Raw genomic sequence first — 26031 nt, 5'->3', positions numbered from 1 at the left:
CGTCCCTTCCCGTCCCGTCCCCTCCCGTCCCGGTCCCGCAGAGCCCAGGCCCGCGCCCGCCATGACACCGCCAGGGGGCCGCTCTGTGCCGCCGGGGCCGTCTCGGTGGTGCGGGCGGCGGTGGCGGTGGTAGCGGGAACCTCCGGGCCGGAGGGGGGCGCGGCCGGGAGGGGCGGGGCCGGGAGGGGGCGGGGCGGGGCCGGGCGGAGCGGGCGCTGCCATGGACGCCCTGGGCCGGACCGAACCGCGGCCCCGCCGGACCGGGGGCTCCAGCGCCTCCCCCCTACCCTGGGCACGGTTCTCAGCTTGGCTCGAGTGTGTCTGCGTTGTCACCTTCGATCTGGAGCTGGGACAGGCCATGGAGGTGCGGGCGGGGGGGCTGGGCCTGGGCTGGGGCGTGAGGGGGGAATCTGGGTCTGGGGGGGACCGGGGGGTGAGGGGGGGGCTGGGCCCAGGTAGGACCGGAGGGTGAGGGGGGGTTCTGGGTCCGGGTGGGACCGGGGGATGAGGGGGGATTCTGGGTCCGGGTGGGACCGGGGGATGAGGGGGGATTCTAGGTCTGGGTGGGAGCGGGGGTGAGGGGGGGGCTGGGGCTGGGTGGGAGCGGGGGGTGAGGGGGGGGCTGGGTCTGGGTGGGAGCGGGGGTGAGGGGGGGGCTGGGTCTGGGTGGGAGCGGGGGTGAGGGGCATTTGGGCCCAGATAGAGCTGGGGGGTGGTGAGTGATTGTCTGGGCCCCGGGGAAAGGGGCCCCGTGTGCGGCAGAGCAGAGGTTGGGGTGTGGGGGGTGAGGGGGATGGGGCAGAGCTGGGAGCAGAGCAGAGAAAGGGGGTGCTGGGGGGCAGGCAGGGCTGGAGAAGGGCCCTGGGGGGGCAGGGCAGGAGTAGTGCCAGGGACAGGCAGGGGGAGGGGGTGTGAGGCAGGACAGGGCCAGGAGCAGCCAGGGGGGCTGGGGGGGGTGTGAGGTGGGCAGGGGGTGCAGAGCTGCTGGGGAGGGTGGTGGCTGGGGGGGAAGCAGAGGAGAGGAGCAATAAAGGAGTTGGGAGCTGAGGGGGGAGTGATGGGGGAGGTGATGGGGGAGGTGATGGGGGGGCTGAGGGGGCTCTGGCTTCCCAGGGGCTTGGCACAGCCATGAGGATGGACTGGGAGGGAAAGGGCTGGAATGGTTTTCCCTGAGCCCTGGAAGAAGCCTCTGCTGGAGGGTGTGAAGGGAGGTGGGGACCTGCAGCAGGGCTGGGGGCACAGCCTGGGGGTGTCCTAAGGAAATGCAGCAGGAGGGGCCCAGAGGTCTCTGGGTTGTGCTGAACCTGGGGCATCACCTCAGCTCCCTTGGGATTTGTTGTGGGGTGGTGGGAAATGCTCCTCACTCTGTGTGAGCTCAACACTTCTCCAGGTTCAGATTTCCCAGGTTTAAAGTAGTGCCAAAGCCTCTGGAGTGAGTGGGGGGTGGTGGAGACCAAGCCAGCCTCCTGCTGCTCTGTTCTCCTAAATATTTGTCTGTGTTTGCTGCCATGAAGCCTGAAAATAAATAAAAATATCCACTGTAGGCTTAAGCTTCACCCTACCCTTCTCTTCTGCAAACCCAGACTTGACACACCTGGGAAGGGCTGTGACTGCTGGGAGAAGAGTTGGCTTTTTCCCCTCAGTGCTTGTGTTTTGGTTTGTGGCCACAAGGTGCTCTCACTGCTCTTGTTACCTGTCTGCTGTTTGACTGTGTCAGGGTGTGCAGTGCCAGGGTTTGTTCATCCCTGGAAAGTTGCTTTTTTTTTTTTTTTTTTTTCTTCCTTTCCTCCCTTTGCCTACGTAAGTGTTGGTGGGAAAAACTTTTCTCTTGTGGCATGAAGATCCAAGGAAACAGGGAACATCCCAGCAGGCTGAGAAGCTGCTCAGATCCCATGATCCATTCTTCATGGAGTTGGGGAAAAAAAAAAAAAAAAAGGTCAAGCTGTTACTGTCCTACAGGGGAATTCCAAGGAAAAAAACCTTTCAGAAGGTTGAATAAGTGTGAGTGTCAGTCCTGGGTGTAGTCACGGGATTCCTTCCCTTCCCTTCTCCTGCCTTGGCTGCTTTAGGCTGACCCCAAATCTTGTGTTTTGTCTCTGGGCAGGATGAGCCCTGCAGCCCCCAGGAGGGCTTTGGGTTTAAAGAAAAAAAGAATGAACCAGTGACACCAGGGAGCAGAGAGCAGAGCAGAGAGCAGAGCAGAGAGCAGAGCAGAGAGCAGAGCAGAGCAGAGCAGAGCAGAGCAGACAGAGCTCCCTGGGGCTCTGCAGCCTCCCCTCCCAGGAGGGATTCAGGCACTCAGGGTGACTCCTGCTGCCTCTCCCCCTGACAGAAAGGGGGGCAGGAGGAAGGGGAACCTTCCCCTCCTGGGCTGCCCCACACTCTGCATCACCTCTGTGCAGGGGGTGAGGATGCAGCCAGCCCAGGGCTCTGAGCTGCTGCTCCACAGAAACCTCTGACCATCACTTCTTGTTCCTGAGGAGAGGATTCTTTCCAGATAAAACATCTCCTTCCTGCCTGCCTGCCTGCCCAGGGTTTCCTTCCCTTGCTCTAAGGTTCACCTCAGGGCAACCCCCCAGGATCTGGAGGGGCTCCAGGAAAGCTGGGAGGAGGGGGGGTTCACACAGGGGGAGAGGGAGAGGACAAGGGGAATGGGTTAAAACTTGGAGAGGGGAGATGGAGGTTGGAGACGGGGAGGAAATTCTGGAATTTGAGGGTGCTGAGCCCCTGGGTGCCCCCAGAAGCTGTGGCTGCCCCATCCCTGGCAGTGTCAGCCCAGGCTGGATGGGGGGAGAGTGGCTCTGGGTGAGCTTTAAGGTCCCTTCCCACCCAGTCCCTGCTCTGATTCACTGATAAATCCGTGTTTTTGGAGCCTGGCTCTGTGTTCTGTGCTGTGTGACCTCAGCAGCCACCTCACCAGGCAGAGGCCTCACATCCAGGGACTCCCACTCTGCTGCTCTTGAAGTGTTCAGCAGGGAAACACAGAAATCAGGTGTAATTCTGGTTTCTGACTCATCCACCAATTTACATTTCTTCAAATAGGTCCAGATGAAAAAAAAAAAAATACCTGAGAGAGAGAAAAGATGTTTCTGAGAAGCTCCTCTGGGCCTGCTGGATCAGCCACACAGACACTGAAAATCCACCCCCAGCCCTCAGACATTCCCCCTTCCAGGCCTGCCCCTCCTCCCTTCCCAGCTTTCCCAAACACGGGCACTTTGTGGAGCTCTGAGAGGCTCCAGGAGTCCTTTTCTGGGATGTTCTCCGGGTTGCCATGGCAACAGCAGAGTTCTGGGCACCCTTGAGATCCCAACTCCTGCAGGGATCTGTGTCCCACCCGTGGCAGCTCCAGCACAACCTGGGGCATAATTCAGCTCCCCTTGGGATACTCCCAGGGTCTTCTACAAATAAAAAAAAAGTTCCTTTTTATTTGCTGGGGGTTTTTGGGGTTTCTGTGTTTTTTTTTTCTGTTTTGGTTTTTCCTTTTTGTTTTTTTTTTGGTTTTTTTTGTCTTTTTTTTGGGATTTTTTGGGTTTTTTGGTTTTTTTTTTGGTTTTTGGGTTTTTTTGTTGTTTGTTTTTTGTTTGTTTTTTGTTTTTTTGTTTCTTTGTTTTTTGTTTTTTGTTGTTTTTGTTTTGTTTTTTGGTTTTAGGTTTTTGTTGGTTTTTTGTTTTTTGTTTTTTTTGTTTCTTTGTTTTTTGTTTTTTGTTTTTTGTTTTTTGTTTTTGTTTTGTTTTTTGTTTTGTTTTTTGGTTTTAGGTTTTTGGTTTTTGTTTTTGGTTTTTTGGTTTTTGTTGGTTTTGTTTTTTGTTTTTGGGGTTTTTGGGGGTTTTTTTGGGGTTTTTTTTGTTTTTTGTTTTGTTTTGGTTTTTTGTTTGTTTGTTTTGGTGAAGTTCAGCCAATGAGGATTTTACCATCTCAGACTGGGGGTTTAACCCTTTAACCCTGCAAAGTTTCAGTGGTTTCCCTCCCACCCCCAGCAGTTAAACTGAAGGGGAAGCCAAGCAGGTAAGGTCTGCTTTTCAGCACCAGGGTTATCTGAATTTTTGAGTCCCCTCACAGCACTGGGGCCTGATTTATGATTTAATTTTTTTTTGACACCCTCCAAAAGGCTGAGCACACCCTGAGCATACCTAAACCTGGACCCCCAGGGCAGCCAGGAGCCCTCAGTCCCCACTTCTGCTCTGATTTGCAGCAAAACCCCCCAAAAAGGCAGCAGAGGATGGATGAGGAGCCGTGGGTGGGGGCTCAGCTGAGCTCCTCACAGCTCTGGGGCTCCTCAGGGAGCACCCTCAGGATGGGTTCCTGCTCCTACTACCTGGGAAATAGTCCAGAAAAGCTCCTAAAAATCCAATTTCTCCCATCTCCCCAGGCAGGGATTCTGAGCTCTGGGACATCCCCTCTGCTCTGGGTCTGTGCTGTGTGGATTTTGCTCCTTTATCTTTTTGTAGTTTTCACCTTTCAGGGGAGCCTTAACCCAGGGCATCGTTTTTAATTGCTAATTGGGCTGGCTTCTCCCAGGCTGATGAGGTGACCTTGCCAAGGAGTCTGTGGGAAGTGCCAGAGCAGAGCTGGCAGGGTGAAGCTCCCTGGGCTGCTGCCACCCTTCCTATTTCTGGTGCTGGAAGGAGAGGAAAGCAGGGAGGGAGCTCCAGCCCTGAGCTCCAGGTGCCTGGGGCAGAGCTGCTGCCCTGAGGCTTCAGGAGCCCCAGGAACTCATCTGCTCCATGGACCCTTCCTGCATCCCCTCCCCTGGGCTTTGGACTCCAGGTCCCTCACTGTGATGCTCTGATCTCCACCTTCCCAGCCACTCAGGCTCCTTTCTTCCCCAGGGATTTCACCCCTGCAGTCCCAGGGGCTGAGAAACCTCAGGTGACTTCTCCAGACCCCAAAGTCTTTGGGCTTCTGCCCAGGGAGCTCTGGAACTCCTCCTGGCTGCCCCTGTGTCATTCCCCACCTCTCAGTGTGGTGGTTCCTGGGGTGGCTCTGGCCTGGGGTTCTGTGTTGCTGGGTGACAGGGGAAATGGTGTTATCAGCAGTCACAAAGTTCCTCTGCAGAGCTGGGGCTGGGTGCTTGGAGATTCTCTGCCAGGCTCTGAGCTGGAGAGCTGGGTGATAAATGGGGTGGAACAGTTGAGCTGTCACAGCTCTGCTGACAAAGCAGGAACCTCCCAGCCTCTGCCAGACCCACCTCTTTCTCTACAAAATAAACCTTGGCTTCTCCTGCTGACAGCAGCTCTCAAATTAGGAATCAGGAAATGATACCTTAATGTTCTAGAGGCTTGCTCCCAGAGAATTAATTGCTCTCCTGGGGTAAATGAGTGCAGCTCCAGGGAAATCTCTAGAACTGTGCTGATTCTTGGGCACTGGAGGGTTTGCTTTCAGCTTTTCAGGCTGCTGTGTTTCTGGCACAGGGGTTTCCTCAGTTTGCTGTTGCCATTTTCATCCTCTTTGGTTCCTCCCTCCCTCTCCAGGTACTGCTGCCTCAGTATGTGAACAGCAAATCCTGGAGCCTTCCTAAAAATAGCTGTGCTGGAGCTTCCTTAAAAATAACTACATTAAGGAATTAATCTCTGAACCACAGAATCATTAAGGCTGGAAAAAAGCAGTAAGATCACTGAGCCCAAGTGATGAGATCCAGTCAGAGAGGCAGAACCACAGCTCCCAAAGCTCCCAAAGCCTTTGCTGCCTGTCCCCAGCTGGGTGAGCAGCAGCAGGAGTGGTGTCAGAGCTCAGAGCCCAGAGCTCAGCCCTGCCTACCCCCAGCCTGCCCACTGCTTCCTCTGCAGAGCTCTTGTTGTTTTCTGATTCCATACAGCCAGACCTGAGGTTGTGTCTCCTTTCCCCTGCCCCTGGGGCCTGTGACCTCCCCCTGCCTGTGTCTTTGCAGGATGCTGCTGCAGAGGCTGTGTTAGCACTCTGTGTCACCCCCCTTGGCTCTTTATTCCCATTCCTCATCACGTGTGTGCACAGCTTGGTTGTTAAAGCCATTCCTCCTCTGTCCCTGCTGGCTCTCTGCTCATTTCATTGCTGTCAAAGCTGCTTTTGCCTCTCAGCAGCTCATGGTGCTGCCTCCCCCACTGCTTCAGAGTATTTGGTGGGGTTTAGTGAATTCTAAGTTTCAACCAGGTTGAAAAACTCCAAATGAAAAGTGGCCCAGCTCCAAACAACAGCCAGAAACACAGAAAGTCCAAAACTTCCTATTTAGGACATTAGTTTGGGTGATTTTAAAAAATTTGTATTTCTGTGCAGAGTTGAATATTGATACTTTCCAAGCTTGGAGAGTAAATATCCCTGCAGGTCCCTCCCAGCAGCACTGGAGCAGTCCTGGGGTGTTTGCACATCCCTCACCTGCACAGAGGAGTCACCAGCTGGGGGGGCTCTTTGGTCTCAGTGAAACGGCAGCTGTTTGGCATAAATGTAGAATAAACTCAGAATTTGTAGCAGTCAGTGGGTCATTGCCAGCCAGATTTTCAGTGTCCCTTCCTGTAGGATATGCAATTTTGGGAAAAACAAGGCAGTCAGAAGCACTGGCTGTAGGTCTGTGCAGAGGTCAGGAAGGAGCAGGGATTGACTTCCTGGCTCTTGTCTCTTGCAGTTGGTGTATCCTTATGACTTCAGGCTGACAGAGAAAGAGGTAATGTCTGGTTTTTTCCATTTTTCCCTGGGTTTTTTTTTGAGGGCACTGGCCATTGGTGATGATGTTTTTCTTACTTGTGTGGTTTTCTTTGTTGCAGAAAACCAGTATCTGCTACCTGTCCTTCCCAGACTCCTACTCAGGTAGGTGGGAGCTGTTCCCTTACTGCTGGTTCCTTTCCCTTAGGGAAGAAGAGAGTTCAGGATGGAAAAACTGAGTCATCTGCCTCTGCTGCACTCACTGGGCTGCACCTCCCACAGCTGGGACATCAAGGAGCACCCAGCCCTTAGCTCCCAGCAAAGAGGCTTCTTGTCCTTGTGATTGCTTTCTGGATGTGGGATCTGCAGTCCAGAGGGTGATGGGGAGATTTCCTGATCAGCCTGCACACTGCTGCTTCACCCCTGCCAATCAAACACCCAAAAGTCAGGAAGGAAAGGTCCCTGCAGGCTGCAGCTGCCAACCCCCAGCACCTCTGTGTGAGTGCAGTGCTCAGGCAGGAGGAAGAGTTGGGGAGAGGATGCAACAGAAGTGTTCCCAAAGCTTGTGTTTATAGATCAGAAAGGTGGCAACAGGAAATAAGCCTGGGAGCTCATCCCAGGACCTTGCTCTTTAAGAGGTTCCAGGCTGTAAGCTCACTACAGCTTTGCCCAGTTTAGTTTTCAGTGTTTTTAAGGATGCAGTTTCTCAGAGCTGAGTAGACACTCAGGCTACTTCTCCTTTTTATTAGCACACACAGCTCATCTTTGGAGCAGAGGGTGACCCAGGGGCTGGAGCAGCTCTGCTCTGGAGCCAGGCTGAGAGAGTTGGGGGTGTTGAGGCTGGAGAAGAGAAGGATCCCATGGGGAGACCTTAGAGCACCTTCCAGTGCCTGAAGGGGCTCCAGGAAAGCTGGGGAGGGACTTGGGACAAGGGCCTGGAGGGATGGGACCCTGCGAGGGGGAAGGGTTTCCAGCTGGGAGAGGGGAGATGGAGAGGAGATCTTGGGCAGGGAGGAAGGGAGGAAGGGAGGGAGGGAGGGAGGGAGGGAGGGAGAAATTGTTTGGGGTGAGGGTGCTGAGCCCCTGGGTGCCCAGGTTGCCCCCAGAAGCTGTGGCTGCCCCATCCCTGGAGGGGTTGAAGGTTGGATGGGGCTTGGAGCCCCCTGGGCTGGGGGAGGGGTCCCTGCCCATGGCAGGGGAATTACTGGGGGAGCTGTAAGGTCCTTTCCAACCCATTCCACTCTGGGATTCTGTGATACTTTGATGAGATCAGCCAGCAGTGGGAAGGGGGTACCTCCTCCATCCTCCCACCCCACTGCAGCTCCTCACTCTGTGTAGCTGTGGGGTTTGTTCAGTCAGCTTCCACGTTTCACTCTTTCCTTGTGACTGATCTCTTTGTACCTACTCAATCCCACTCCTTCTGCCCCTCCAGCTGATGAAGCCTCCTGAGGACTTCCCTCATGCTGCTTTTTTTCCTTGCTGCACCAAACGTGGGTGGTGCAGGGAGGTGCTTGTCCAGGATACTGTGCTGGGGATTGTGGTTCAAATCAGCACTCGTGGGGGCTTGGCTGGAGGCTCTTTGTAGGTTTTTCTGTGGAGTGGAGAAGAGGAGGTGGCTGCAGCTACTCAGGATAGATGATGCTGGTTGATGTCTCTGAAGTTTCCAAGCAAGGTTCAGCTTAATCAGCTCATCAGCCTCAAGAAGAGAAGGCTTAGGGGTGACCTTATCACAATGTTCCAGCACTCAGGGGCTACAGAGCAGCTGGAGAATCCCTGAGTCCCATGGACAGGACAAGGGGCAATGGGCACAAGGTGCTCCTGGGGTTGAACACAAGAGGAAAATTTTCCCCCTGGGGACAGTCAGACCCTGGAATGGTCTCCCAGGGGAAGGGGTGGATTCCCTCACTTTGGGAAGTTTGAAGTCTCAGCTTAGGGAGTGCTGGGACATCTCACATCAACAATAACATGAGGAGGGTTGGAGCAGAGGGTCCTGGAGGTCCCTTCCCAGCTGACATTCTGTGGTTACTGGTACCAGTTCTTCACCTCTGGGTTCTTCCTGTCTTGCACTGGGTTTTTGGATTTCTTTATGCTGTTCCTCTCCCCTTGCTTTTCAGTTTTGGAACTCCTTGTAAATCAGACTCCCTCTTTCTGCCAGCGTTTCAGATTTAACCAACTTCCAGCTTTTTTCTGACCTGACCTTTCCTCCTGAGGCTCTGTGATCTCTGTCCCAGGTGGCCTGGGGGACACCCAGTTCAGCTTCCGCCTTCGCCAGGCTGGGGGACAGAGGACAGCTCATTATGAGGACCCTGGGGAGTACAATAGAGAAGCCCCCCTGACTCTGCAGGTCAGTTGTGTTGCAGGGCACTGCTCCCACCTGCTCAGCAGGCAGCAGTGCTCATGGGCTAAAAGGCCCAGAAGCCTTGTGGCTTTTTGTCTGTGCACAGACCACTCGTTTCCTCTGGTGGGAGCAGTCAGAAAAGGGAAAAGCTTTCAGCTTTTTGCTCCCATGTCAATCCTCATGGAGGGTCCTGCAGGGAACCCACCCCAGTTATTCTGAGAGCTGGAACTGAGCTGGGTGACCCCAGGCTGGAGCAGTGGTCACAGCAAAAAGGTGGCACCCAGGGGACATCCAGCAGTGCCCAGCTGTGCACATTGGGGTGAGGCACAACAGGAATATCCTTGTTTGCATCCCTTTAGCTGGGGGGTGACAAGTCCTGTTTGTCTGCTGCAGGATGTCTGTAAAACCAGCAGGGACCACTGGTGGGTACCCATAGCCCAGCACCAGGTACCAGGGGTGTCTGTGGGCTCTGTGGTCCCATCACTGAACTCTCTGCTCACTTCACGTGGAGCAGGGGAGGTGCTGGGCACTGCTGCTTTTTTGTGACTGAGCAGATGCAACTCCTCCTCTTCTGCTTTCTCCTTTCAGATGGTGCTTCCTGTGCCCTTTTAACCTTTCTGCAACCTTTTTGCCATATGATTTTGTGAGACAGAGTCCAGAAGGGGATTGCTGGTCTGAGAGGGAGTAGCAGGATTTCTGTTCTTAAGTTGTGCTCTAGAGATTCTGCAGCTTGCTCTGCTGCCTCCCAGGGTCACCCAGCTTTAAACAAGTCAGGGAAGGAAAATTGCCAAAGTATTGAATTCTGGGGTGGAAAAATGATATTAGGGAAGAGCATGGTGCCTTAAGCTGTGGGGCTTCAAAAAGTGGTGTTAGGGCTGGTCTTTCTCTGTGGCACCTTAGAAAGCAGGGAATGATCACTGGGGGTTGGTGTTAAATCTGTTTCCATGGATGCTGTGAAGGGAGCATCATTCAGCTCGGTGCTGAGCAAAGTCTGAACTGGAACTGCTGTCCCCAAAGTTGTTTCAGTTAATAACAGACACGAGTGGTGCCTCAAACACCTGACAAGAGGAATGCAGGGGGCATGGCAGGGCCATCTCCTCCCTCAGAGGATGATGTATTCCTTCTCAGCAAGACCTTACCCTCTGGCTGGCAGGGAATCCTGACAGCACCAGTGCCAGCTCGGGGTGCCAGGACGAGCTGGGGCAGTGCCAGGATGAGCTCAGGGGGTTGGCTCAGCTGGTGGAAACCTCACTTAACCCTCCAGATGATTGCCCTGCAGGTGCTGCTGAGAGGGGATGGTGGAAAAAAAACCCTGGGGGCTCTGAATTTCTGTGAATTTGGGTTTGTGTTCCCTCCCCCCTGCTTCCCCTGTGGAAAACTCTCCCAGAGAGCTGAGCACTGGGTGGCTTTGGAAAACAGGAGGGAGTGGGGGAGCTGCTGTGCAGCAGGGGTGTTGTTTGGCAGTGTTTGGGGGTCTTGGGGGGCAGCAGGTTTTGTTCTCAGCCCCTGGGTCTCTCTTGCAGAGGGAGTCAGCGCATTTCTTCGGTTACGTCTACTTCAGGCAGGTCAAGGACAGCTCAGTGAAGAGGGGTTATTTCCAGAAGGTGAGTCCTGAAGCCAGAGAGCTTCCTGCTCTCAGTGCTGTGCTCACTGTGACAAAGGCCCTGAGCTGGGGCTGTAACCCAGCACCACTCTCCTGTGTGACCCCCACAGCGCTGCAGCAGGAAGCAGGGAACAGGGCAGTGTGTGGAAAGGCTCCTTCCAAACAAACCTGGATGTGGTTGCCATGGTTTGGGGATCACATGAGCCATGGCCTGCTGCCTGAGCCCTGGGATTCCAAGCATTTGCCTCACAGTGTGCTCTGGTGTCACAGAGAGGTTATACTTGGTTGTAGCAGGCTGTGCTACTTACACCTCATTGTACTCTTATTATTGTGTTAACCTTCCTTCTTCATAGAAGCCACCTGGGAATGGGTTTTCCTGCCTCTAACTAGCAGCAGTGACACTCCTGCTACCTCACCAACCTTGTCACTTACCATAAACTCCTTTGGGACAGAAAAAAATAATACAAACTGCATGTTTGTTGGAGCATAAATACACCAAGTTCTCTGTTTCAGACAGTTTTGGTCACTGCCTGGAAGGGAGTGGAGTTTCAGACTTCTTGAGTGGGCAAATATTTTACTCTTTCGTGTTCTTAGTGTTTTTTTAAGTTTAGCCCTCTAATAAGCAGTGTAAACACCATCACTCTCACTGCTTGCCATGTCAGGGGGGCTCTGAGTCCTAAATGTGTCTTTCTTTTTTGCAGTCCTTGGTGCTGGTCTCACGCCTTCCATATGTGAACTTGTTCCAGTCCCTGCTGCAGCTGATTGCTCCAGAATACTTTGAGAAGCTGGAGCCATGCCTGGAGGCAGGTGAGCAGGCAGATCTACTGAAATCTTTCAGGGCTTTTATCAGGAGGTTCCTGAAAGGCAGCTGGAGTGCTCCAAATGAGTTCATTCTGGAAGAGATTCCAAGAAGGAAAAAGCTTCCTCCGAGCTGTTGGCTTGTCAGAGTATGAGCAGCTGTGAAGGTGCTTCCCTGGGAAATGCCTGACAGCCTTAATGGGGGATGCTGTCAGTTTTGCATACAATGTATTCCCAGAGGGAAGAAAGAAATCTGCTAACACTGCATCTCTGTCTAGATCTTTGTGGCACTGCTAATCATGATTTATCAACAGCAAAGTTCTGCTGGAAACACTGGTGCAGACCAAAGTCTGGTGCTGACCTAAACTTGCACAGTTCCTTGGTACCATCCCTTTGATTGCAGGTAACCAGGGAGACACGTGGAGTGGTAATTAAATAGCTGACTAATGACTGAGAGCTGAATTAGCTGTGGTGACCTTCAGGTTAAACTTTTTTCTTGCCTGCAGTGTGCAATGAGATTGATCAGTGGCCACCTCCTGTGCCAGGACAGACCCTGAACCTTCCTGTGATGGGAGTTGTTATCCAGGTACTGGTTGGTGCTGGGCTGCACTCAGGGCAGGCTGAGGCAGGCTGGGAAGTGAAATAGATTCCCTTTTCTTCTGGGGGTTAAAATTCTTGTTTGCTTTTAGATCCTTTCTCTTGATTCCTAAGCTCTGTAGTAACTGCTGCTAACTGTAGTTAGTTACTCACTACCTGATAACTGAGGGAACTCTCTCCCTTAGGGGGTTGTTAGGGAAGGAGGCAAAGTGTGTGTGCCTGCCAAGTGATGCCATCTCCCTGGATAATCTGTTCTTATTTGTCCTCTAGGTGAGGATCCCATCAAGGGTGGATAAGCCAGGATCAAGCCCAGTGAAACAGTTCAACCAAGAGGTGAGATGAAGTGTGACATGGATCTGGGCCAGTAAGGAAGGAGGCTGGAGAAGAACTGGAACTCTTTCAGTTGCTGTTTGAAGCCACTTTGGGCTGGGGTTAACGTGGTTTCATCTGGTTCAGACTGCAGGCTCTCTTGTCTGTGTCTTTCCCAACAAGGACTGCACAGCATTCATGTGCTTTAAGTTCCTTCTGTGCCTTGCTCTCACAGTTTCACTTGGCTTTTCCTGGGAGTACAGGTGTGGGAAGGTCTCCTGGAGGCCCTGCCTTAGTCTTCTGTGTTGTTTTGCAGCATTTGCTGTCTGAGCATCTTTTGATCCAGCTTTGGTTTTGATTTTTTTTCATTTGATCTTTTCCCTGTTTCTCTCCTTTGGATAATGTTGCCATCTTTCACAGCTTCTGGTACCCATGTTACCAACCATAATTGTCTGCATCTAGAGGAAACTGACAAAAAAGGAGCAGACACAGAAAGTCTTTCACATCTTGAAAAGGGATTCTTGGATATCTTTTAGCAAAGGAAATTCATTTGGACCCTGGATGCTCCATCCAGATCTGTTCCCAGCTGATACCTTGTTCTCTCCTTTTTATGCAGATTGTAGAGGGAGCTACTTAGTGATTGCCATGGTCAGTTTAGAGGACTTTTCAGTCAGGATGCTCCAGTTTGCTGATGGTTTGGGGTTTATTTGTTGCTTTTGTTTCTTTCCTTCCTCATTTAGAATCTGTTACCAGCCCCACTGGTTCTCCCCAGTGTTCATGAACTGGATCTCTTCAGGTGAGAGTCACCATGCTTGCAGCCCTCTCTATATCTATCTTTCCTTTCTCAGAGTATTCTAAAAACCACAGGGATCATAAAGAATTGAAAATCACTGCTTTGCAGGGTGCAACTGAGACTTCTGGGCTTGCAGAGCTTGTGCAGTGTTTGAAGCTGTGTGCACTGCCCTTAGCACAACCCCCTGCTTAGAGAAGGGTTTCTCTTCCTGACCTGCTGATCAGCTCCAGCTCTGGAGCACGTACAGGGGGTGTCTGCACCAGACCTTTCAGCACCAGAGGTGCTTTTCCTGCAGACACAGATCTGCTGTAATCCACCTGCCTTGTCCTCCCCTCAGATGAAAAGCCATACCGAGAGCAACATGAGCACCAGTGCTGTGCATTGCTTAAAGCATTATTTCCTTTGAGCATTTATAAACCTGTTAAGTGACACCATGTACAAAGACACTTGGCATTCTCCTGGGGGAGACTAAAAATCAGTCCTAGGTTCCAAAGCCCTGGATAGAAGCAGGTCTGGATGGGTTTATGTGCAGTAACTGTGTCTGAGCTTTTCCACAGTGCAATTCCAACCTCCTTCTTCCTTTTCTGACAGGTGTTTCCAGCCAGTGCTAATTCATATCCAGATGCTGTGGGAGCTGATGTTGCTGGGAGAGCCAATTGTTGTAATGGCTCCATCCCCTACTGTTTCTTCAGAAATGGTTCTGGCACTGACCAGGTAAGGGCTTCACATTCTGAGGCTCAGGGAGCTGGAGCAGTCGTGCAGTCCTCATAGAATGGCTGGGGTTGGAAAGGACCTTCAAGATCACCCAGCTCCATCCCCCTGCCATGGGCAGGGACCCTTCCCCCAGCCCAGGGGGCTCCAAGCCCATCCAAGGTGTCCATGAAAGCTTCCAGGGATGAGGGAACCCTAATTAATGCTCCTTGACTTAATGAGCATGGAATCCTGGAAGGGTTTGGGTTGGAGGGGACCTTAAAGCTCCTCCAGTCCCAAGGGGACAATGCAGGGACCCCTCCCCCAGCCCAGGGGGCTCCAAGCCCCATCCAACCTTCAACCCCTCCAGGGATGGGGCAGCCACAGCTTCTGGGGGCAACCTGGGCACCCAGGGGCTCAGCACCCTCACCCCAAAGAATTCCTTCCTAATAGTTATAAATTCAGCAGTTCTTCTTCAGATCCACTCCCCTGCTGAACCAGTTGTGCTAGATTTAGGCTGCCCATGGAAGCCTGTGTGGCATAGCATGGCAAGAGACTCCTGATCCTATCCCACCAGTGGCTGAGCAGAATAAAGGTGACTGTTCCCTGCTGGGATGCTTCATAGCCCCGAGGAGCTTTGTCTCCCCAGCTCTGAACTATTCTTTAGGGGGGAGAAAAAAAAAAAAATAGAGCCCAGAAGTCCTGCAGAGTGTTCCCTGTGTCAGGAGAGGGCAGTGCTGCAGGACACAGCCTGCTCCTGGGTGAAGCTGTTTGTGTCTCGGTGCAGCTGCCTGGCTCCTCTGCGCTACTGCTGTGACTACAGACCCTACTTCACCATCCATGACACTGAGTTCAGGGAATACACCACCAGGACACAGGCCCCGTGAGTGCCCAGCACCCCCTGATGGCCCCTGACACTGCCTGGGGGAAAGACACCCCAAAGTTACCATTGTTTTGCCTTTTTCCCCCCACCTCTTCCTAGGCCAAACATTGTCGTGGGAGTCACAAACCCTTTCTTCATCAAAACTCTGCAGCACTGGCCACACATCCTCCGGGTGGGAGAGCTCAGAATGTCAGGTAAGGGGGGATCAAGGTCCTGTGGTGCTGATAGACCCTGTTAGGACCAGGTGCTGAGCTGAGAGGTGCAGTGCCAGCAATAGATTCACACAGCTTCACTTCTGGGAGAGCTGAGGAACCCAAGGGAGGTCCAGACTGTGACTCAGCTGAAAGAATGGAGTCATAGATAGGATGGGTTGGGTTGAAAGGGACCTTAAAGCTCCTCCAGTGCCCCCCCCTGCCATGGGGGGGCTCCAAGCCCCATCCAGCCTGGCCTGAGACATCCCCACCAGCCACAGCTTCCCCAGGAAACCTCTCCCAGGCTCTCCCCACCCTCATTTCTCCCCAAGATCTCCTCTCCATCTCCCCTCTCCCAGCTGGAAACCCTTCCCCCTCGCAGGGTCCCATCCCTCCAGGCCCTTGTCCCAAGTCCCTCCCCAGCTTTCCTGGAGCCCCTTCAGGCACTGGAAGGTGCTCTAAGGTCTCCCCATGGGATCCTTCTCTTCTCCAGCCTCAACACCCCCAACTCTCTCAGCCTGGCTCCAGAGCAGAGCTGCTCCAGCCCTCCCAGCAGCTCCAGGGCCTCCTCTGCACTGGCTCCAGCAGCTCCGTGTCCTTCTGCTGCTGGGGACCCCAGAGCTGGACACAGCTTTACCCCAGGGGGGGCTCCCCAGAGCAGAGCAGAGCAGAGGGGACAATCCCCTCCCTGCCCTGCAGGTGACATCCCAGCACACGGGGGCTTTGGGGGCTCCTGCTGAGCTTCTCCTCCCCCCACACCCCAAGTCCTTCTCCCCAGGGCTGCTCTCCATCCCTTCTCCTGGATTTCTCCTGGATTTCTGCCCCCACCCCAGGCAGGACCCTGCTGAGCCCTTGCTGAGCTCCCTGCAGTGTGCCTGGGCCCAGCTGATGTGCAGGGTGAGTGCCAGGCATGGTGAAGCAGAGCTGCTGAGAGGGTAACTTGCTGTCTCTTTTTCTGATACCTTTAGAAAAGGAGAAGTCCTTTCTGGGCTTGAAAAAGAGAAACTTTCACAGAGAAGGTCCCAGAGGTGGGGAGAGGGACTCAGACTGGTGTTACCTATGAACCAAGAGCAGCTCTAGCTGGAGGAGTGGGGTTTTTTTGCAGTTCCCCATTATCACATTACTGTTCCAAAGTTTTAGCAGGAGAATTAACAGATGAGAAGGGTTATGGGAGGGTGGAGCTAAGGGACAACAGGATTTCAGGTGTGCAGATGTGGGTCTGGATGTTCTCAAGTGCAAATCTCTCACCTGAGGGCCCATTTGGAGCCTGAACTGGTCCTTTGCTGTCTTGCCACAGGGGACCTGCCCAAGCAGGTGAAGGTGAAGAAGCCAGCTAAACTCAAAACTCTAGACACAAAACCAGGTGAGTCCTTTTGTCAGACAGTGTTTCACTTCATTTACACTCATTTTCACTCCATGTGGGGCATTTTGCAGGCTTGGCAGGCATGTGACCATCATTCTGTGTAACCTCAGCAAAGGGACATTTCTGTGTTGGGACCTTCTCATGCCTGATGTCTACACAGTTCTTTGTAGTGACTTCCCCTCTCTCATACAGAAACCCATCCATCTTTGTTCTGAGACTGAAAAGCCAATTGAACAAATTATTGCAGTGTCAGGACAGCTTCTTGATTTTATTTCAGCTGTTTGCTCTTTAGATGTGATGGAAGCCAAAGGAACTTTCCTACTTAGGCAGAGCTGTCACTTCACTGACTGCTCAGCTCAGGCCCAGCCATAAGCTGACTCCAGGAACTTATCTCACCATGAGCTTAGCATAAGAAGGTTCCTGAGGTAGCTGGGTGTCCTCTAATCCTGCTGTGATTACTGGCTGCATTAGCAATTTCATCATTTCTGTACTTGTTTTTTAATAATTCTTGTACAGACACCCAGAGCCACCAGGGTTTGTGCTGGGAGTCTCAGCCCTGCTCTCCTATGTGATAAGAAATTCTCTAGGCCCTCCTCTGGACACGTGGTTTTGTTTCTAACTTATGGGTTTTTTTCCTGGTTTTGTTTTTATTCTTTCAATCCAGGAATCTATACTTCTTACAAAACATTCCTTCACAAAGACAAAACCCTGATCAAGAGGTTACTGAAGGTAAGCACTTCCCATCCCCTCCTGCAGCCTGGAAACCATGCTGGCAGCTGGCCTTAACCAGGCAGAACTCCCCAACAGGCACAGACCTTACAGCTCTTAGTGATTTAGTCGAGCACCCTTGAGCATGTTTATCTTGCCAGTTTTACAGCTTGTCACTTGTCACTTGCTCTTGGGGATTCAGTGTTGGCAGCAATGAAAACCTCAGGGGCAGCAACCCCAGGGACACAAAGGGGTTGAACAGAACCCCCAAAGGCTCCAGTGACACGGGAGCCTTTAACCAGAGGGTGAAACACACGTTGTGGGGAGTGCATTTCCCCAGGCTGGTTGTTTGTAAGGGGAGGGTTTGGGATCTTCCCAGCAGATGTGTGATAAGGGGAGGGTTTGGGATCTTCCCAAGCAGATGTGTGGTAAGGGTTTGGGATCTTCCCAGCAGATGTGTGGTAAGGGGAGGGTTTGGGATCTTCCTGAGCAGATGTGTGGTAAGGGGAAGGTTTGGGATCTTCCCAGCAGATGTATGGTAAGGGGAGGGTTTGGGATCTTCCTGAGCAGATGTGTGGTAAGGGGAGGGTTTGGGATCTTCTCAGCAGATGTGTGGTAAGGGGAGGGTTTGGGATCTTCCTGAGCAGATGTGTGGTAAGGGGGGGGTTTGGGATCTTCCCAGCAGATGTGTGGTAAGGGGAGGGTTTGGGATCTTCCCAGCACGTGTGGTAAGGGGAGGGTTTGGGATCTTCCTGAGCAGATGTGTGGTAAGGGGAGGGTTTGGGATCTTCCCAGCAGATGTGTGGTAAGGGGAGGGTTTGGGATCTTCCCAGCACGTGTGGTAAGGGGGGGGTTTGGGATCTTCCCGGTGTGGCTGAGGTGTTTGTGCCCGCAGGGGATGCAGAGGAAACGCCCCTCGGAAGTGCAGAGTGCTCTGCTGCGGAGGCACCTCCTGGAGCTCACCCAGAGTTTCATCATCCCCCTGGTGAGATGAGCTGAGCTGAGCTGAGCCTGGTGGGGGCTGGGGAAGGTGGGGAGCAGGAGATGCCTCTTCTATTCATCCATCACGGCCTCAGGAAGGGGCAGGGTGCAGGGGGGTCCCTGCTCCAGGGAGGGGAACTCAATGTCTCCTTGCACGCAGATTTCAGTCCTTAGATCAAGGTCTGCAGGGTGGTTTTACAGCACTCTGTGTGACAGAATGTTGCTTCCTCCAGTGTAGCAATAGTTATTCCCCATGATCTGATTCTGCTGCCAGTTCTTTGCTCTCTTCAACAGGTCCAAGCAGATCTCTAGGGGGAAGGGATGGATGCCCCTAATATTCCTTCCCCCACCAGCACTGGGATCAAAACCCTTTTCCAGTGTGAAACCCTCCCTTCAGGCTTTGGGAAGCTTTGCTGTGGAGCTGAAGAGGGCTGTGTTCACCACCTTCAGTCAGATTTTAGCTAATCCTTTCCTTCAGGGCTAGAAGGGTGCTGGTGCTGTTTTGGTGACCACCCAGTTGGCCAAGTTTGGCTCCTCCACTTTCCTTTTTACATCATCTTAGGAGGACAGAGCCTCTTCTCAGAATCCATGCTGAGAAAACTGGGTCTGTTCAGCCTTGAGAAGAGAAGAGTAAGGGGAGATCTTATTCCCATGGTCCAGGACTCAAAGGGGCTCCAAAGCAGCTGGAGACTCCCTGTTCCCAAGGAGTCCCATGGACAGGACAAGGGGCAATGGGCACAAGGTGCTCCTGGGGGGATTCCCATTGGACACGAGGAAAATTTTTCCCCCTGAGGACAGTCAGACCCTGGAATGGTCTCCCAGGGGAAGGGGGGGATTCCCTCACTTTGGAAAGTTTGAAGTCTCAGCTCAGGGGGTGCTGGGACATCTCACATCAAGAATAACACGAGGAGGGTTGGAGCAGAGGATCCTGGAGGTCCCTTCCCAGCTGACATTCTGTGATTTTCCCAGCTGCCCTTTTCTCACAGGGCACACTTAGCATTCCTGCCACATAGTGCTGTGACCTGAGCCCTGGTGGGAAGCAAGCTGGAACACTGAGGCTCATGTAAAATTCAGTTATAAAGGAAAAAAAAACAACCCAGAGAGTAGGAGGCTTTTAGTTGGGGCTTTGGTGCATTGAAGAAAACCCTCACGCTCAGTGACCATGCAAGAGCTCCTTGATTGCTGTAACGCTTTTTTATTTTTATTTTTTTTATTTATTTCTTCTCAGGAGCATTATATTGCAAGTCTGATGCCTCTGCAGAGGGCCATTACTCCATGGAAGGTGTGTTCCATTTTCCAGTGGCTTCTGCTTTCCTCTGACTGGGGACTGGGAATAGTTCTGCCATATGCTGATCCCACACTCTGATACACTGTGTGAACTTCCCTCACTGAAGGAAGAGGGTTATTACACCTTAAAAAAAAAAAATTAAAAATTGAAACAAACATTGGGACAGATGCTTCCTGTTTTGCAGTAAGCTCAGCTATTGTGAGTTTAATTTGAATTTTCCTAGCCAGGTTAAGATGTCCATGCATGTTTGTGTGTTGCAGTGGCTGAGTCTGCCTTGTGCAGCCTCTTCCACTCCAACACCAGACCTGGTTTTCCTGGAGTTTCTCTTGGCTCCATCTAACAGGGACTTTGTGTTGTGCAGAATCCTCCCCAGATCCGTCCTTTCCGGCAGGAGGATTTCATGAAGACTCTGGAGCATGCTGGTCCCCAGCTGACCTGTGTGCTCAAGGGGGACTGGTTGGGCCTCTACAGGTAGGAGTTGGCTGATTTCTTGCCTTGTCCCCAAAACTTCCTGCAAGTTACAGTCAGCATCAATCAAACCCTGAGTTAGAACTGGGAGCAAAGCAGGAGTTTCAGGACAGAGACTGCTCCCCACAAAGAATCGTGGTCAGGATGAGCAAGCAGAGGGCAGAATGAATCCTGTGCTTTCTCTGGTCTCTCTAATGAGTGGATACAGTCGAGTTTGGAGGCTGTCAGCTCCCCTCCTGCAAGAATTAACTAAGTCCTCACTGCTGGGGAAGGGGGGACTCCCCTCTGACATCCCTCACTGCCAAGGTTTAATCCTGGGCTGGCAATGAAATGAAGGAGAGCTGCTCTCTGGGAACCCTTCTGCCTTCCCAGAAGGGAAAGGAAAGTACAATTAGTGAACAGAAATTTGCTTTTGTCCTGGCTCAAACCAGGACATTTCAGCTGTGTCCTTTATTGTCCTTTAGGAAATCTGCCTCTTGAAGTGCCTGGTCCTGGGCAGGTGGGGATTTCTTTCTTCCTCCAGTGGTGGCTGTGTGTTTGCAGAGTGCTCAGGACAGTGGGCATTTCATTTTTACTGCCTGGTGGCAGTGCTGTTGTAATACAGAAAAATGTCATTTCTCAGGGAAGAACTTAAGAGAGCATGCAGGAGTGTTTGCCCATCAGGGGTTTTTTAAGGATAATTAGTTAAAAGCAGGATGGAGAAGACACCACAGTACGGGTAGGAAAAACCCAGAAATTGGATATCCAGTGGGAAGGAAAATGGGAGAGGGATGGAGATGAAGAAGTGAAAGCTTTCCAGGAAGTGAGATGTGGGTTAGAATGTTTGTTTTGTTTTGTTTTAGAATGTTTTGTTGCTGTGATGAAGTTTGTAGCATTTTATGCTTTAATGTGTTCAGCAGGAAGCAAGGGGTTCCACTCCTGTCAGTGTGGGTGTGGTAGAGGGTTTTAATTTAATTTTGAGTAACTCATATTTTGAAAACCAGTAACAACCAGCAAGTTGTTATGGTGAACTGTTTGTGCTTTGCTGGCAAGTGGTGGCCATGCAGAAGTGTGCCCATTCCAAAGTTCTCAGCTTCTTGTGTCCCTGAGTCAAACCCTGAATTAAAAAATAAGTCCTGGAAGTTGCAAAAAGCAGCTGTACAAAGTTCTGCACCTGAAGTGCTCTCTGCAGGTAGCCTGAGGAAGTGGCTTGAAGAGAATCCACTCTTAACAGAGGGAAATGTTGTGTGGAGCTTCAGAGAGGTTCCCCCTGCAGAGGTTGTGCTGCTGCCACGGAGGGGCCTCCAGCCCTGTGTGGCATCTAAAACCTTCTGCTTTTCTTTCTCTGCTGCCACAACCCTTCTCTTTCAGTCCGTGGGTTTTCAGTCCCATGTGGAACTGGATCTGGAGTCTGTCAGGTGCTGAGCTGAGCCCAGGCATTGTGCTGCCCCTCTCCATCTCCCTGTGTGACCCAGGAGAACCAGAGAGCTGATCCTGATCACAACTGCACATCCTGACACAGCCTGGGGGCACAGGAGAGGTGCAGAGCTGGGTGATACAGGGGAGATGTCACTCAGCAGCTATCTGGGACTGAGTCCCTGCTAGCAAATGCTTGAGAGCTTTAAGTATCAGGAAGAGAGAGGAATTAAAAGAGGTACTGCAGAGAAATGGGAATTCTTTCCTGTGCTGAAGTATCCCAGTTAGGATAAGTCAAAAAAGTGAATGACATTTGGGCTGCAGAAGGTGAAGAAATGGCCTGAAGTTGTACCAGGGGAGGTTTAGGTTGTGTATTAGAAGAAACTGCTTCACTGAAGGGCTGATTGGCCCCTGGCTGCCCAGGGGGGTGGTTGAGTCCCCATCATCTCTGAGGGGGTTTCAGAGCCCTGGAGATGTGGGGTGAGGGACAGGGGTTGAGCACTGGACTTGGTGGAGTTGGGTTAATGGTTGGTAGGGTTGGGTTATGGGTGGTAGGGTTGGGTTATGGGTGGTAGGGTTGGGTTGGGTTATGGTTAGTAGGGTTGGGGTATGGTTAGTAGGGTTGGGTTAATGGTTGGTAGAGTTGGGTTAATGGTTGGTAGAGTTGGGTTAATGGTTGGTAGGGTTGAGTTATGGGTGGTAGGGTTGGGTTAATGGTTGGTAGGGTTGGGTTATGGTTGGTAGGGTTGGGTTATGGTTGGTAGGGTTGGGTTATGGTTGGTAGGGTTGGGTTATGGTTAGTAGGGTTGGGTTAGGGTTGGTAGGGTTGGGTTAATGGTTGGTAGGGTTTGGTTAATGGTTGGTAGAGTTGGGTTAATGGTTGGTAGGGTTGAGTTATGGGTGGTAGGGTTGGGTTAATGGTTGGTAGGGTTGGGTTATGGTTGGTAGGGTTGGGTTATGGTTGGTAGGGTTGGGTTAGGGTTGGTAGGGTTGGGTTATGGTTAGTAGGGTTGGGTTAGGGTTGGTAGGGTTGGGTTAATGGTTGGTAGGGTTGGGTTAATGGTTGGTAGAGTTGGGTTAATGGTTGGTAGGGTTGAGTTATGGGTGGTAGGGTTGGGTTAATGGTTGGTAGGGTTGGGTTATGGTTGGTAGGGTTGGGTTAGGGTTGGGTTATGGTTGGTAGGGTTGGGTTAGGGTTGGTAGGGTTGGGTTAATGGTAGGGTTGGGTTATGGTTGGTAGAGTTGGGTTAATGGTTGGTAGGGTTGGGTTAGGGTTGGTAGGGTTGGGTTATGGTTGGTAGGGTTGGGTTATGGTTGGTAGGGTTGGGTTAGGGTTGGTAGGGTTGGGTTAATGGTAGGGTTGGGTTATGGTTGGTAGGGTCGGGTTAATGGTTGGTAGGGTTGGGTTAGGGTTGGTAGGGTTGGGTTATGGTTGGTAGGGTTGGGTTATGGTTGGTAGGGTTGGGTCAATGGTTGGTAGGGTTGGGTTATGGTTGGTAGGGTTGGGTTAATGGTTGGTAGGGTTGGGTTATGGTTGGTAGGGTTGGGTTATGGTTGGTAGGGATGGGTTAATGGTTGGTAGGGTTTTGTTAATGGTTGGTAGGGTTGGGTTATGGTTGGTAGGGTTGGGTTAATGGTTGGTAGGGTTGGGTTATGGTTGGTAGGGTTGGGTTATGGTTGGTAGGGATGGGTTAATGGTTGGTAGGGTTGGGTTAATGGTTGGTAGGGTTGGGTTAGGGTTGGTCTCAATGATCTTGAAGGCCTTTTCCACCCAGAGTGACTCAGGGACAGGCAAGGAGCAGGGCTGCTTGTGCTGGCTGGGCCATGTGCTGTGAGTCCTGCAGGATTGTCCCTCCTCTTGGTGACAATCTGCTAAAGCTGCTGAGCTGGATCTGACAGCAGAGAAGCCTCTGGAGAAGACAAGATATGAAAAGAGCTTATTAGCTCCTAATCAGTGACCATCCCTCGTGGCACTGGGAATAAGGATGTCTGTCCCTCTCACAGCTGTGTCTGCTGCAGGAGGAAGGAGAATCTGTGAGCACTGGAGCCCCTGTGCTCCTCTGGGTGCCCTCTGTGCCCTGCCCAATGTCCCCTCTCACTGTGGGGTCTGCACTGGGACCAGAGTTGTTTAATGTCATCATTAACCATGGTGACAGCAGCAAGTTGCTGGGGACACCGAGCTGGGTGGGGCAGTCCCTGTGCCAGAGGGACAGGCAGGATGCCAGCCAGGGGCACCTGGGCAAGCTGGAGAAACTGGGAGCAGGTGAACTTCAGAAGCACTGGGAATGCTGGTGGGTCAAAAGCTGGACAGGAGTGTGAGAGAGGGAGAGGGAAATGAGAGGGAAAAGAGAGGGAGAGGAAAGGGGGAGGGAGGGGAGAGGAGGGGAGAGGGAGAGGGAGGGGAGAGGGAAAAGAGAGGGAAAGGGAGAAGAGAGGGAGAGGGAAAAGAGGAAGAGGAGAGGGAGGGGAGAGGGAGAGGAAAGAGGGACAGGAAAGGGAGAGAGAGGGAAAAGAGGGAAAGGGAGAGGAGGGGGCAAGAAAAGGAGAGTTAGAGGAGAAGGAGAGGAGAGGGAGAGGGAGAGGAGGCTCTGGGGGACTCAGTAGCAGCCTTCCAGCAGCTGAAAGGGCCCAACAGTAAAGCTGGGGAGGGACTTTTTAGGAGGGCTTTTAGTGAGAGGACAAGGGAAATGGGTTAAAACTTGAAGAGGGGAAATTGAGGTTGGGCATGGGGGAGAAATTGGGGTGAGGGTGCTGAGCCCCTGGGTGCCCAGGTTGCCCCCAGAAGCTGTGGCTGCCCCATCCCTGGAGGGGTTGAAGGTTGGATGGGGCTTGGAGCCCCCTGGGCTGGGGGAGGGGTCCCTGCCCATGCTGAGCTTTGGGGTCCCTTCCACCCTGACCCATTCCATGCTGTTTCTGCAGACGTTTCTTCAGGTCTCCCAACTTCGACGGGTGGTACCGCCAGAGGCACCGGGACATGACCCAGAAGCTGGAGGCCCTTCACTTGGAGGCCATCTGTGAAGCAGTAGGTTCCAGCTCCAGGAATTCACACCAGGGCCTGGGAGATGATGGCACCACAGCCCTGGGTGCTCGTGGCCACATCTCCACCCTGCACCCGTGGGTGGGGGATGGCACCGTGTGCCCTGGGGAGTCCCAGCTCTGGGGGACCAGGACACCAGCAGCTCAGCTCCCCTCTCTGTCAGAGCAGGGCCTGCTCTGGCTGCTCCCATTCTCCAGCCCCTTCCCAAGCCATTGCTGCCTTCCTCAGTGCCTCATGAAGGCAGGTAGGGATTTTCCTGGTGACTGCTGGTTCCATTTCTTCACCTGAGCACTCTGGTGTCCTCCCCTCCTGCAGCAGGACAGCTCCTTGGGCATGGCAAAGCCGTCTCCTCAGCAGAGCTGGCTCTGAAAAACAGATTGAAATCTGGGCACAGCACAAGGCTCTCAGTGCTGGCTGGAGCAGGGGAGCCCTGCAGTGCCCATGTTACTGCATCTTCCCTTGGCTCTTCTCTTAGAGGCAGGAGCTTGATGCTGTCAGGGGCAGAATAGTGGGGAGAGCTCTGTTTGGCCCATTTAGGCTGAAGTGCTGCCAGCAGAGTTGTGAAAGAGGATAAGAAGCCTCCTCCTTGCTTTTATTTCAGGCTTTGCTAGAGGTATCTCATGGAGGAAAGCTTCTGTAAATAGGGAATGTCCCTGAAGAAAGCTGTTCTCTCTCTTTAGGACATCGTGGCCTGGATGAAGGACAAGTCTGAGGTGGAGATTGTAGACCTGGTGCTAAAGCTTCGTGAGAAGCTGGTGAGTTTCCCTCCCTTCTCCCTACACGTGTTCTTTGTGTCTGTGTGGCAGGGACAAAGCAGGGGTGTGCATTGCCCCTGTTGCTTAGGAGTCTTTGTTCTCCCTCCCTGGTTTGGAGAACTGGCAGCTGGAGTTTGTGCAGAAAAGGACTCAAAGTTCTGACTCTTTTCCTCTCCCTGAAGCTTCAGTGGCAGTTTCTTGTCAGCTGTCTCATACCCCCAAACTGAAGAGACAAGGTGGAGGTTGCTCAGTCAGTGGTGAAGTGGAAAGAGGAACTCTGGAGCTGTTTTTTAATGTCCTCCTCCTTTTCTCCTCTCTCCCTGTAGGTGAGGGCCAGGTGCCAGCACCTCCCTGTGAAGGAGGAGACTCTGCAGCGGGTGGCTCTGTACATCCAGACCATCATTGCCTCCTTGCCAGAGGATCTCCAGGCTGTCCTGCACCACCACTGAGCAGGGGCAGGGACTCTCCTGGGGCAGGAAGGTTCCTCCCCCCCTGCTCCGAGCCGTGGGCAGTGTTGGGAAAGGAAAGTTCTCCCCTGATCCAGCCAGCAGGACCTCGTGGGGGCCTTGCTCCCAGCTCTCTGGTTTCCAGCACGTGAGCCTGTGGGTCACACCTGTGACAGAAATGTGGGTCTGTGTGCCCTGTTCCCTGTCTGCTCCTGCTCTGGGGAGCTGGGGACTGGAGGTGAGGTCCCTGTGTGGCTGGCAGGAGGGCAGGAAGTGTCAGCCAGGCTTCCAGCAGCATCTGATGGGCTGTGCAAGACGTGTGCTGCTGCCCTTACCTACACACACACACATCCCCCTCTCGTGCTTGGGCTCTCAGGACCTCAGTGCCCTCATCCCGCCTGGGAGAAGCAGGACCAGCCCTGGTGGTGGTGGTGGAGATGTTTCCAGGACAGCTCCTGACTGATGATAACAAGAGAGTTGCTGAGTCCCAGTGGTGTGAAAAAATTGCCACTGCCCATTCAGCAGCCTGACTCATGCTGGCAAGAGCTTCAGCTGTGCTGGGAGTGGGAGGATGGATTGCTGGACTGGAAATGCTGTTTTTTCCCCCAAGCAGAGACAGGGAAGGGGTTGGCACATCTGCAACACCCTGAGTTCTCTGGAGATGAGGGCAGAGTGCTGTGGGAATGGCTGGAGCTCTGCAGAGAGGAGCTGGCCTCCAAATGTAATTTATTCTGCTTGAAAAATCAAGTTTGTGTGCTCTAATAGCATCCAAGAGA

At 52.7% G+C, this 26031-nt stretch overlaps 1 protein-coding gene across 1 annotated transcript; it reads left to right on the top strand.

Moving 5' to 3' along the window:
* DENND6B (DENN domain containing 6B) lies at nt 1-25998 on the top strand. The gene is made up of 20 exons (XM_071734284.1): nt 1-364; nt 6596-6634; nt 6735-6777; nt 8844-8956; nt 10474-10554; nt 11255-11360; nt 11858-11937; nt 12219-12281; nt 12998-13053; nt 13642-13764; nt 14528-14623; nt 14723-14817; nt 16112-16177; nt 16842-16906; nt 17781-17870; nt 19095-19148; nt 19516-19625; nt 23937-24039; nt 24735-24809; nt 25136-25998. The coding sequence occupies exons 1-20, from the start codon at nt 221-223 to the stop codon at nt 25256-25258; spliced, it is 1725 nt and encodes a 574-aa protein (XP_071590385.1). The 5' UTR covers nt 1-220; the 3' UTR covers nt 25259-25998.
* Nucleotides 25999-26031: the final 33 nt, after the last annotated feature.

Source organism: Heliangelus exortis, chromosome 1 (assembly GCF_036169615.1).
Source record: "Heliangelus exortis chromosome 1, bHelExo1.hap1, whole genome shotgun sequence".
Classification (NCBI taxonomy): Eukaryota; Metazoa; Chordata; class Aves; order Apodiformes; family Trochilidae; genus Heliangelus; species Heliangelus exortis.
The sequence above is the reverse complement of the archived record's forward strand: the minus strand, read 5'-3'. Positions and strand labels throughout refer to the sequence as shown.

Excerpts from the sequence above, each read along its gene's own strand:
- DENND6B (XM_071734284.1), top strand. The coding sequence starts at position 221 with ATGGACGCCCTGGGCCGGACCGAACCGCGGCCCCGCCGGACCGGGGGC. Across the intron at positions 13,054-13,641 it reads CATGAACTGGATCTCTTCAG|GTGTTTCCAGCCAGTGCTAA; the intron begins GTGAGAGTCACC and ends CTTTTCTGACAG. Across the intron at positions 13,765-14,527 it reads ATGGTTCTGGCACTGACCAG|CTGCCTGGCTCCTCTGCGCT; the intron begins GTAAGGGCTTCA and ends GTCTCGGTGCAG.